General features: G+C 43.5%; 1 protein-coding gene across 1 annotated transcript in view; it reads left to right on the forward strand.

Annotated features, from left to right (window-relative positions):
- GRIN2A (glutamate ionotropic receptor NMDA type subunit 2A) overlaps positions 1-13,724 on the forward strand; it is a 176,728-nt gene that overhangs the window by 131,557 nt on the left and 31,447 nt on the right. Inside the window, exon 11 of the mRNA XM_036310006.1 lies at positions 2,061-2,248. Coding sequence (XP_036165899.1) covers positions 2,061-2,248 — 188 coding nt within the window. The remainder of the gene's footprint in view (positions 1-2,060; positions 2,249-13,724) is intronic.

Consider the following 13,724-nt stretch of genomic DNA (forward strand, 5'->3'; position numbering starts at 1 on the left):
GAATGAATGAGTTACAGCCATGCCATGGAGGGGAATTATGGCGCTAGCCTTTTGGAGGGGACGTGACTGGGAGGGGCATAGAGGACTTCTGAGATGATGAAAATGTCCTATACCTTGATCTGCATGATGATTTCAAGTATGAGTGCATATGTCAATTTTTATCTAGCACTTTATTTTATATACGTCATACTTCCATAACAATAAATGTATCCCAGGAAAGTGCTGCGTTCATTGACATGAAACATGTTCACTGTGTGTGGTGTGAAATGAAAAGAGAACACAATTTGTGAAATAGTTTGCCTGGTAAAATTCTATTTGCGGGGGGGGGGGGGGGGAGGGGGCGCAGGGTTAAAACAAGTGTTGACAAACAATGGCCCATGGGCCAATCTCTTGTTTTACTGGAACAGAGCTGAGTCCATTCGTTTATATATTATCTGTGGCTACTTCCATGCTGTGCGTAGTTCCTAGTGCTGCCATAACACATCCCACAAACGGTAAGGGTTAAACAACATGGTTATTTGTCTCCTAGTCCTGGAGCCTGGAAGTCCGAGGTCAAGGTGTTGACAGGGCCGTGCCTTCTCCGAGAGCATCAGGGAAGGAGCTGCTCCGCCTCTCTCCCAGCCTCTGGTGGTTCCTGGCCCTGTAGCAGCATCACTCCCACCTCCCCAGGGCGTCTCCCTGTGCGTCTGTGCCCACACCTCCCCTTCCATGAGGACACCAGTCATAATAGAGGAGGGGCTCTCCCTATTCCAGGATGACCTCATCTTAACAATAACATCTGCAATGACCCCATCTCCAAATTAGATCATATTGTGAGGTGCTGAGGTTAGGACTTCAACATATGAATTTGGGGGGAGGGGGACACAACTCGGCCCATAACATGTTACAATGGCAGAGTTGAGTCATTGCAACAGAGACCCTATGGCCCACAAAGCCTAAACTAGTTATTATCTTGTCTTTTCAGAAAAGTGACCAAAAGTGTTTTGGTTTTTTTTAAATATATTTTATTGATTTTTTACAGAGAGGAAGGGAGAGGGTTAGAGAGTTAGAAACATCGATGGGAGAGAAATATCGATCAGCCGCCTCCTGCACATCTCCTACTGGGGATGTGCCCGCAACCCAGGTACATGCCCTTGACTGGAATCGAACCTGGGACCCCTCAGTCTGCAGGCCGACGCTCTATCCACTGAGCCAAACCGGTTTTGGCAACCCTGTTTTAAAAAAGGTGTGTGTACGTGTGTGACTCTGTGCATGTGTGTGCACATGCACAAAAAGTTTGGAAGATTGGGCCTGGGCCAGGTAGCTCAGTTGGTTAGAGCATTGTCCCAATACACCAAGGTGGGTTCGATCCCCATTCAGGGCATATACAAGAATCAACCAATAAATGCATAAATAAGTGGAACAACAAATCAGTGTTTCTCTTTCCCTCTCTCTCTTTCTTCCTCTCTTTCTTTCTCTCTTTCAATCAAAAAATTTTTTTTTTTAATTTGGAAGGTTGTTCATCAATACGATTGCCTCTGAGTTATGGAATTATGGGCAATTTTAATTGTGCTTGTATTGTCAGTATTTTCTACATTATTTGGGTTTCTAAAAATTATTACATCATATTTTTGTAATATGAATACACAGTAAGCATGTTTCTTTTGGGAGGAAGAGACCTTATTCTTATTGAGTCCCTTGCCTGCCTGCCTGCCTGCTACTCCCGAATCGTCCTGCCCCTTAATAGTTTACTTCGTTCTGATGCAGCCTTTCTAAATAGGCCGCTGTCCTCCACTGTTGGGAGTACTAAGGGCAACACTTAAACCAGCAAACTCAACTGTTTACTCACTTGGGCATAAGGATTCTTCACGTCTTTATTTAGCTGCCTCTTGTAACTTGGAGAAAAAGTTCTGGCTTTTATCTCTTCATTAAAAATAGATCCTTTTATGATGAGAGGATGGAGCGGCCCGAGCCATCGTCTCCCATGGGAAAGAAAGTGTGTGATGCTGGAGTGGGCTGGGAGCTGGGCCCTGAGATGGTACCCGCCATTCCCATGACTCCCTGGTTTCTTGTCATTGCAGGAAACTGGACGCTTTCATCTACGATGCGGCGGTCTTGAATTACAAGGCTGGGCGGGATGAAGGCTGCAAGCTGGTGACCATCGGGAGTGGGTACATCTTTGCTACCACTGGTTATGGAATTGCCCTCCAGAAGGGCTCACCTTGGAAGAGGCAGATAGACCTGGCCCTGCTCCAGTTTGTGGGTGATGGTAAGACCGTGGGTGACCCCCTACTTTGGGGGACTTGAGGCCCTTGCACTTTTGTTCCCCTCCCCCCCTCTTTATTGGCTTTCCAATGGATTTTTTTGTGATGAACTTGCACACTAAAAGTATTTATTGAATGCTTATCACATGATACCACTGTTCTTTGGGTTGCTTATAATGGAAACCAATTATAGATAGCCATGTTTTTAAAAGACATTTATTTTGGGGATGCAGAAGTATCCATCTCAGTGAATTTAGAAAAGAGTTGAGCACATAGATTTAGAGGAAGAACAGCAACTGGGGCAGTCCTGGGGCCTCAACGGCACAAATTCACAGGTTCTCTCTCTCTCTCTCTCTCTCTCTCTCTCTCTCTCTCTCTCTCTCTCTCTTTCTCTCTCTCTCCAGCAGTGGTTTTCAAGAGGGGGGACAACTTTTACCCCCCGGGAGCAGTTGGCTATGTCTGGAGACATTTTTGATTGTCATGACTCTGGAGTCTGTTTGCCACTGGCATCTAGAGGGCAGAAGTCAGGGATGAGGGATGCTGGCAAACATCTTACCATGCTCAACACATCCCCACCCCCATATCTCAGAACACAGAATTATCTGAGCCCAGATGTTAGTAGGACTGGAGCTGAGAAAGTCTGCCCTGGAGCAGTGACATTACATAACCAGCTCATAATATGTCCCAATCTCGAGTCTCTCAATTCTCAATTCCAAGTCCCAGAGGAAGGATTCTTGGAGCATTTGGGGTCAAGGGCCCATCAGGACTGAAAAAAAAAGGGCAGGGTTATGTTGTACCAACACAACAGCTCTTGCTATTATCTGAGGAAGGAATGAAACAGAAGCAATTTCTAGAAAAGGAATCATGAGCAGAAAGCTCGTGGGCTTTCACTACAGTTCACTTCTTGACTTTCTATCATGCAAAAAAAGAAGTTTCCACCCTCTTAGGGATTATGGCATTCATGGAAGCTAATTGGGCCAACTCTTTCTAGCAGCATTTCCTTCTGTCTGTCCTCTGTTTCCTAGTTGGTGATCTCACCATAGCCTTTGCCATGACATCATTTTTACAATTCTGCCATGGCTCAGATGGCAGGCTGGTTCCCCTCTCAACTGCTAGCACTGAGATAGGAAAGACAAAACCAGCAGAGATGGCAGGTTAACAGTGAAGAATGAGAGAGTGTGAGTAGGGTACAGACACACAGGACACAGGGCAGCAGCTGTATTCAAGAACGAGGGGAGGCTATGGTCAGACTGGTTACGGAATATGCTATGCCTGCCTAGAGCTGGGACAGGAAAATCTGGCGACTCCTGTGGCCAATACATTGAAATGGGCAGAGGTTAGTGCATAGGGTTGGTGTGAATTGGAACCAAGTACATCATCCCTTGCAACTTCTTTCTTTTTTCAGAATTGAACCCCGATTCTCACAGTGCCATCAAGAAATCTAAATGTGTTTTATATTTAACTCCTAAATAGACATCTGATTCTCTTAATTCCCTATGGAGCATTTGTGCCTTCCTCAGATCGTGAGCCACGTTCTCCACTGTGTAACAGTGCTTTGGGCTGTGTGGGCCAGCTATGGCTGTGAAACCTACCAGCGGTTCTCAACCTTCCTAATGCCGCGACCCTTTAATACAGTTCCTCATGTTGTGGTGACCCCCAACCATAAAATTATTTTCGCTGCTACTTCATAACTGTAATTTTGCTACTGTTATGAATCATAATGTAAATATCTGATATGCAGGATTTATTTTCAGGAGTCGCAACCCACAGGTTGAGAACCGCTGCAAGAGGCATACACATTCATTTTGCTCATGGGAGTGCAGGTGGAGTGGAGGAGCCACGCCGCAGGCTGTGATGGCTCCGGTGACTGTACTCTCTCCGCAAGTCCCTGGTCAGCTGTGTGGTCTGTGTTCCACGTGTGTCTATTCTGGGGTTCAGGTTGAAAGGTCAGCAGCCACCTAGGAGAAGCTCTTGTGTTGGCTGTGTCAGAGGCACAACACTTAAACCGCACATGCACATTTCAGCTGGCTGCCTTGTCACATTCATATCTACTAACCAACTTCTGTCTAGATAGATGGCCAAGCCCAAAGTCAAAGGATTGGAGGCATACTCTACCTTTTATGAGAGGAGTTTGATGTTATAGGACAAGGTATATAGACACAAACAGGGATGAAAGATTAGGACTGATGGTTCCTTCTACCGCTGTGGTTGCCTAAGCAACCCTACATGGAGTGAACTACTCAACAAACAAGAGTATTATTTATAACAGTAAGCACACAAAATTCTGAACATGACAGATAACTGGCCAATGAAGGATTTCATGAATAAATACGCACATGGATGAATGATTAGTGTTGGGATGTGTTTCATTTGACAGGAAACTTTTAAATATGGAGGGTAGCTGTCAAATAATGAGTTCTAACTCTGCTCCTACCCACCATTGCTGTCACTCATCAGAATCTGCTATGAAACAGCAACATATTTAGGGAATAAGATATGTCAATTATCATACGGGATGCATTACATGTGTTCTTTAATTTAATATTGATAACAACCTTATGAAGTGAAATATTGCTTTTACCCATTTCACAGAGAAAAAACTGAAGCTCAGAGGACTTATGAGCCCCCTACCTAGTAAGGGGAAAAGCCTCTCCTCAAGGGGCCTTAATCCAGAAGGGGGTCAATTATGTAAGACTCCTGATACATTTAATTCTCTAAGATGTCTTTCAAAATTGGCTAATTAGACACTTAAGATTTGTAGACACCTTTAGGAAGGAGTTATTTAATGCATAACTGAACTAAATCTTTTGTCCCATTTATAAATACTTCTGCAAAAGAGGTGATTTTCTTAGCCTTATCTGTGAATGAGTATAAAAGTATTTACCTGATAAGGTTGGTGTGAGGATGAAATGAGACAATGCACGTAAAGAACTTAGCTAGCACAGCACCTGAATATAGAAATGGTTAAATAAATGGTAACTGTTACCATCATCATCACCAACACTATTATTATCACCATCACCATCATCATCACCAACACCACCACTGTCATCATTGTCACCATCAACATCACCATCACCGTCACCACCATAATCAGCATCACCAACACCATCATCATCACCGTCATCATAACCACCATTAACACCATTATTACCACCATCACCATCCTCCTCCTCCTCCTCTTCCTCCTTCTCATCATCACTGTCCATCCGCAATTCCAATATTCAACACACCTTAGTTAGTGTTGTATTGGTGAGAATATGGTCCAGTTGGTATCATAGAAACAACAGAAAATGTCCTCCTTTTGGAAAATAAAAAGTAAAGGCATTCAGATAGGCCAGAGGCATGTTCCCTGTACTAGCAGTGTCTAGATTCTTATAAATATGTTCTGGCTCATTGCTTTCCTGGTCAGACTGTCGGTGTTGGGAAATGTGTCTCCTCAGCTTCATCTTCAGAGACCATCTGGAGGCAAAGACATTGGAGAGAAATGACGTTGCTCCAGGGGGCGTCTTAGCATAATCTTCCCGGAAAGCCACGTGTCCAATTCTGAATGCCTCTCTAGGAGTAAATACATAAATTAACACAGCTGCATAAATATTTCACTTATCGTATGCAGCTTCAACAGGATTAATTATGCTCTGAAGTTAGACCTGTAAAGAGCAGCGCTGAGCAGCACCTAATTATTATTCATCCTCTAGAAGGGAGTGTTTATCTCTTGTTATAGAGTAGCTTTGGCGGACAATTACGAGTGTAATGAATTTCAAAAATGTTTTTAAAAATTTTTCTTAATGAGCTGTATAAATATAGCCTTTGAAGGAGTGTAAGGTTATTGGGGGGACTTCTTACATGAAGCCCACCAAGCATTTCCCTAGGAAAAAGGCCACTGGTCTGCCTTAAGAGATACACAGGATCCCAACAAGATCTTACCTTTCTTTTTCCTGTATGATCACTGTGTCCTTTCTGAAATAGTGGAATGCACTGTGGGGATCTTTGCTCTCAGTAGTTTACTAATAACAATCATGGGTTCTTTTCAGCTTTGATCATGACTATCTATCATTTACTGAGAAATATACCTTCCACCTGGCAGGTGTGGCTTAGTTGGTTGGAGTGTTGTCTTGTGCACTGAAGGGTCATGGGTTCAATTCCTGGTCAGGCCATATACCTAGGTTTTGGGTCCAGTCCCCCTTTGGGGCATGTATGAGAGAAACATCAGCACAATTGATGTTTTTCTCTCTTTCCCTTCTGTTCTTTAAAATTAATGGACATATCCTCGGGTGAATGAGGATCTAAAACCAAAAGGAAGTATATCTTTCTAGGCACAAATGTTTCAAGAAGGGAATGTCACAGTCTTTTTTTCTTTTCTCCCAGGAACTTATAGTCTAGTTGGTGGGTAATATATAAACTTAAAATTCTAATCTCAAAATATGAACATATTTACAATAATTCATGTATATGAAGTAATATATATATATATATATATATTCTTAGGTGTCTTGGGTAGGTTAGAAAGTAGTCAAGGTGAGATATGAGATAAACTAGTTTTTTTTTAATGGAATAATGAAAGGACTGAAAAGGTCATACAAAAAATAAGTGTAGTGAGATTTAGATAAAGAATAGAATTGATGCCGAAACCGGTTTGGCTCAGTGGATAGAGCGTTGGCCTGCGGACTGAAAGGTCCCAGGTTCGATTCCGGTTAGGGGCATGTACCTGGGTTGCGGGCACATCCCCAGTAGGAGATGTGCAGGAGGCAGCTGATTGATGTTTCTCTCTCATCGATGTTTCTAACTCTCTATCTCTCTCCCTTCCTCTCTGTAAAAAATCAATAATAAAAAAAAAGAATAGAATTGGCCAGAGCTCATACTAGTAGAACCTCATTCAGCACTGAGCAAATATCTGTTGAGTGCCTGGTATCTCTCTGGCACCTAAAAGGTAACACTTGAGTGAGAACATAGATAATGAGTAAATCTGGGACCTAAAAACGGCATTTCTGCTTTGGGGGGCGGTGGTGTTGAACAGGTGATCTCATAGGTCCCACCAATCTCATGGATTTTGTAAATATTTTATGTGATTCTGGGATTTGAAGAGACAGAAAGAAGGAAGATAAGAGGGGTTAAAGCCCTTTTGATGTATAGAGCTAGGAAAAAGATATTGAGGAGAACAGACTGTATAATAATATTGCTCAGAAGCAAGTAATGCTGAGAAAAAGGAAGAAAATGATTGTTTTTGAGCTCCCACTCAATGGTCCAGCTCTATGCTAAGTACATCCCAAATAGTTTTAGTAACTCTTCGTACAACATTCTAGAGTTGATCTTATTATCTCTGTTTTACAGACCAGGAAGATGAGGCTCAGTTAGGTTAAGTGAGCTACAGCAGAGCTTCTCAAACTTGAGCGTGAATGGAAACCACCTGGGAATTATGATTTCAGTGGGTCTGGGGAGGGGGAGCCTGGGGTTCTGCATTTCTAACAAGCTCCCAGGTGATGCTGATGCTGCTGGTCTATGGACAACCCTCTGCCTAGATTGTCATAAAAATTGCACCAAGTTCATGTGACTCCAGTTCTGATCATCTTTTCATTAAACCACGCTGCTGGGAGAAACCTTGGTCATGATTAGCCAGATCACCTTAGTTTCAAGAGTGTGCTTTAGCACTGACAAACACTTAATCTTCCATTTTGTACTTTGCTCAATTTTTATAGCATAAGTTTATTTAAAAAAATGCATATTTTATTGATTTTTTACAGAGAGGAAGGGAGAGGGTTAGAGAGTTAGAACATCAGTGGGAGAGAAACATCAATCAGCTGCCCCCTGCACACCTCCTACTGGGGATGTGCCAGCAACCAAGGTACATGCCCTTGATGGGAATCGAACCTGGGACCTTTCAGTCTGCAGGCCGATGCTCTATCCACTGAACCAAACCAGTTAGGGCCATAGGTTTATTTTTAAACTCAAAAATGCATGACTAGTCTGTGTCTGAGACATTACTAGTCTGAATGTATTGAACAAATAAAATTAAATATATGTATACACCCTATATATTTTTTTATTAAATTGATTGGGGTGACATTGATCAACATGAACATATGGGTTTCAGGTGTGGGTTTCTATGTTACAAGATCTGTACATTGCACCATGTGCCCCCACCACCCAAAGTCAAATTTTCTCCTGTCACCATATATTAGGACCCCATTCTCCCCCCCAATCCCTTCCCTCTGGCAACTACCACACTGATGTTTGTGTTCACGAGTTTCAGTTTTATATCTCACACATGAGTAAAATCATATGGTTCTTAGCTTTTTCTGATTGACTTATTTCACTTAGCATAGGTCCATCCCTGTTGTTTCAAATGGTACTAGTTCATCCTTTCTTATGGCTGAGTTGTATTCCATTGTGTGTATGTACCACATCTTATCCAGTCCTCTATTGCAGGACAGTTTGATTGTTTCCATGTCTTGTCCACCATGAATAATGCTGCAGTGAACATAGGGGTGCGTATATCTTTGCAAATACATGATTTTGAGGTTTTTGGGTCTATTCCAAGGGGAGGAATTGCTGGGTCATTTGGTAGCTCTATTCTCAATTTTTGGAGGAATTGCCAGACTGCTCTCCATGGTGGTTATACCAGTCCACATTCCAACCAGCAGTGGACGAGGGTTCCCTTTCTCCCACAACCTCTCCGTCACTTGTTATTGCTTGTCTTGTTGATAATGGCCACTCTCATAGGTGTGATATCTCATTGTAGTTTTGATTTGAGGTGATATCTCATTGTAGTTTTGATTTGCATTTTCCTAATTGCCAGTGATCACCATATATTTGTATAAATTATTTATATGGTATGTCCCATTGTACTTAGACCATATTTAGGTATATGTGACTGATATCAAATGTGAAACATGTGAAAGATATGACATATGCACCTCTTGTATTAATATTGTATTAAATAGGTGACCAACAACCCATTTTGTGGGACTCTCCCAGTTTTAAACCTAGCTAGTGACCCCAGGTATAGCTTATTGGGACACATAAGATAGATCTATATGAGATAGTTGAAATACACCACATCTATGATTTCAGTTGGATAGGTACATTGGGTACCTCTCCATTCCCCTTATCCCTTTTGTACTGCAAGTGTGTAAGCAGTCATTTTAAAGTCTCATCCAGATTGATAAATTAGAAGGGACCACACACTCTGCTCTTGTATTAGTAAGGAGCCAGGCTGCCCACAAATCCAGAGCTTTGGGAAGCACCCCTCCAGGATAGAGATGCTCAGATCTAGGAGTGGGGAGTGGTGGAGTGGAGCCTGTGGAGAAGCCCACTCCCTGCTTCCGGGGGGTCAATCAGTCAACATGCCTAGTTCCTGTCTTTGTCGGCTGCTCTTCCACTGAAGCGGGCAGGATTGGCTTTTGATGGCTGGGACCCATGCTGCCAGCCAGGGTACAGAGCGTTTGTGTGATTACAGGAGCTCTTTGTGTATCTAATTAGCATTCTCATAAATTGCTCTGAGCCACTGGATGGGTCGCTAATAGTCTCAGCCCTGCCGTTGTCCAGCTTCCCAGCTTAATATCTCTGAGCTGCCGTCTGAGCTTGGGGTTGGGAGAGCTGGATGCCCCGCAGCATGGGTGGCGATGAGCTCCGGTGCCTCTTTTCTCCGGATGGACACATTTGTGAGCAGCCTCTATGGCCCGTCTTCTTAGGGCTGGCTTAGGAATGGCCTGGTGGTGTGGGTACGGAAATTGGCGAAGGCCCACTCACTCCTAAATATTTTCCCATTAACTCTCTACCATGTCTGAAATTCCACCACCTTTAAGAAATGGAATTCCTTTTTCAGTGGAATTCCTTCTTCCCACTTCTCCTAACTGTGCTTCTTGATTTGACATTTGGCCCATCCTTCAGGGCCTCCAGAAAGACTTTCTTAGAGCCCACAGCTCTGGCCTAGATGTCCTTTAGCTCCATACTTGTAGCATTCTTGTGGCATTTAGCAAAGCAAGTGAAGGGGTAAGCTAGAAGGTTCTATAAGTTCCTAGCTGTGTGACTTTGGGCACATTAATTTCTGAGTTCCCGTTTTCTCATCTTTAAATGAGAGTCGTTTAAAGATTAGTGTGCGAACAAACATAAAGAAACTAACCCAGTGCTTGACATGCATTAGGTGCCTACTCATTGCTGATCTGTCCATGACCCTGGCTGGTTGCAGTACACTGCATTGTAAGTCCTCGAGGGCACACCCTGTCATGTCCATTTTTGTTGCCTCTTTCTCCCCTCAGGGCTCACTAGTGGGCCTGACACACAGTAGGTGCTCAAATAAAATTAGTTGAATGAACAAATGAAAAGATTTGGTGACATTACAGATATGCTTTTGCAGGGCTTATTTCTTCAATTAAATACATTTTCTGATGAAGAGGATGCTATTTTCTTTAGGAAGGACATTAGCTATCTGTCTCTCGGGAGAGAGACGGGAGGAAGTCACTGTCCAATCAAACAGTCTTCCCAATCCTCTGGGCCTGTAATTATTCTAAGACAGAGGCAGATTCCTCCTTTGTCTAATTTGTGTGCAGTAGTAGTCAAATATTCCTCTTTTACTTCATATACTTTTTAATACAAATCCTCTGGGATGGCTATAACCAGCAAGATGACATATTTCCTGGGTTTTAGCATGGAGTGGATCATAAATTAATATTGATTTTGTGGTTTGAGGTCAAGTTGGTAAACAAGAGAAAGAGTATTCTCCATAGGGAGTGGCATACTATGGCCCAAACTATGGCCACGGCCCAAATCCAGCCATTGCGCATTCTTGAAAATAGCATTTTATTGAAACACAGCCACATCCATTCATTCAGGTGTTGTTTGTGGCTGCTTTCAATGGCAGAGTTGAGTTGTTGCAACAAAAACTCTATGACCTGCAAATCCTGAAATATTTACTATCTGTCCCTTGCTAGAAAAAGTGTGATAACTCCTGGTCTTAGACTGCCTGGAGAAAGACAAGAGGGCAGAAAAGACTTAAAATTGCAAGGAAGGGAAAAGATTAAGGTGCCTAAGGGAAGAATGGAGAACAAGGAGGGTAGGGAGGGCAAGAGCGACACAGATATATGAGGGGAAGAAATAAAAGGTAAGAAAGGAAATGAGAGGAGGGGAAAATGATGAAGGGGAAAAGAATAGATGAAAGCAAAGAAAGGGAAAGGGAGAGTAATAGGGGAAAAAGAAGAAGAGGAGAGATGAAGACACAAAGAAAGGAAGGGGTGGGGAAGAGAGATCAGAGAGGTGTGGTAGGTGGCAAGTCAGGCAGTGTTCAGCCTGGGCATCGGCAGGGCACACTGGATTTGTTCAGCTGAGCACTGAGCCATGTTGCAGATGAAACTGAAGACATCTGAGAGTGTCTACTGGCCCATCTCGGCTCCGAGGTGCAGCAAGGCACAGACCACTGGCTGCCTCACTCCGGACTCGGAGATGTCTAATTGGTCTCCCGCTGGCGTCCCCGGCTAGCAGTTTTCGTGACATAGGTCCTTGTGTCCTCAGATGACTCAGCAACACCCGATTGCAACCATTTAAAGAGATAAATGCCAAAATAAGGATGGGGGTTTGGGGAAAGGCAGTTCTGAGACTCTGAGAACTGCTTTGGAGGGGAAGAAACAGTTTCCCATTCTCTAAGTGGAAATCTTTCAACAGCCACCATTATCATTGTTATCCTTACAGACATTTATAATAATAGGTACGCTTACGGAGGGATAACCAGGGTCATAAAATCGTCTCCATCCTTATATGTATTAATTTCATTCATCTTCAAAATGATTAAATGGCATTAGTTATGATTATTAGTCCCTGTTTACAGGTGAGGAAACTGAGTCACGGGTAGGTTAAGGAAGGTGTCGAGCTACTCGTACATGGCAGCTCTGCTATTGGAACTTAGGCAAGGGGGCTCCAGGGCCTTGCTTTAATCATTATGTAATATTGCTTCTTTCTCTGCTGTCACCCTCATCGACATCCCTAAGGCAGGCTTTCTCATCTGGAAAGGGGCAAAGCTGTGATTGAAACACACACCAGTCAGAATCCAGATTCCATGTCCTTCTCCTTCCCTGAAGGAACAGCATCTGTCCCCTGCAGAGGATGCTGGGAAAAATGACTTGGTGACAAAGGTTGAGGGTGGGAGAGACAGTGACCTACACTTCGTTCCATTTTTCCACAGAGAAGGAGACTTGTCCATGCCCCGGGCCCCGGCACCGTGGGAACAGGCTCAACCTAATTTTTGAAATCATTCAACCCTGGCAGTTAGGGGAAAACTCCGGGCCCAGAAGCAAGAGATGAGAAGGAATGAAACAAGGACAGAATGTAATTAAGAGGAGTCAGATGCTCGGCCCCAGCACAGGCAGCCTCTCCAGGTTCACAAAGGCCCGACTTGGTCGCCCAAACTGCTTGCTTCCCACAGAGCATCTCGGAGCTGCATAATCCCTGGCATTTCAGAAAGTTATGGTTTCTTGCTAAACATGTTTTAATCAAATTGAGACTTCAAAGGCAGAAATCACATTTTGGGCTGAGCTAGGCTAATCTGTAAATCACGTCTAATCAAGTTAGCAAAGACCGGGTGCCATTGACAAAGCCATTTGCTCATTCGTTCCTTCTCCCTGTAGATCTGTGTTCAACAGAGAATAACTGAGAAGCTTCAAAGCTCAAGGTGGCGGGATATAAAAATAACTAAAGACTCCTGTTGCCCTTAACAGTAACCTTCCCTATAAAGATGCTTGTGTCACTTCTGTGTCCATCAGACTCAGTTGGGGAGCCTGTGGACAACACAGAAACTGACATTTTATCCCCATGGGGCATTTTTACATCTACTCAGGGGTATTTTAATACACAATAAGATTTAAGGCCCTGGCTGATTTGGCTCCGTGGGTAGAGCGTCAGCCTGTGGACTGAAAGGTCCTGGGTTTGATTCTGGTCAAGGGCACATGCCCAGGTTTTGGGCTCAATCCCCAGTAGCAGGTGTGCAGGAGACAGCCAATCAATGATTCTCTCTCATCATTGATGTTTCTATTGCTCTCTCCCTTTCTCTTCCTCTCTGAAATCAATAAAAACATATATTTTAAAAAAGATTTAAGAACCACTCTTCAGATTAACAATGTTTAGCATTTAGGAGCATCTTATTCTCTGATCGGCAAGTACTGCGTACATACGCCCCTGGCCAAAAGCTCACCCGTTTGAAGTCCATGAAACTGGGTGTTGGCCCTGTGTTTCATTCGTCCTCCTTCTCTCAGGGGTCCTAACTGGGTTTCCATATCCCGAGCCCTTGGCGATTGTGAAAACCTGAGACCAAATGGTGTGGAACTTGGAGGCGTCCGTGTGCACAGTGGCCACAATAAGGAGCATCGGAGATACGGTGTGGGGTGTGAATGGCGGAAGTCGTCACATAGGCTTGAATGGCAAGCTTCCTCATTCAGAAAGAAACAACATAGACATGAAAGTGTTTGTTGCTTCCAAAGGTTTCATTTTCATGTA

The sequence above is a fragment of the Myotis myotis genome, unplaced genomic scaffold, assembly GCF_014108235.1.
Source record: "Myotis myotis isolate mMyoMyo1 unplaced genomic scaffold, mMyoMyo1.p scaffold_m19_p_5, whole genome shotgun sequence".
Lineage (NCBI taxonomy): Eukaryota > Metazoa > Chordata > Mammalia > Chiroptera > Vespertilionidae > Myotis > Myotis myotis.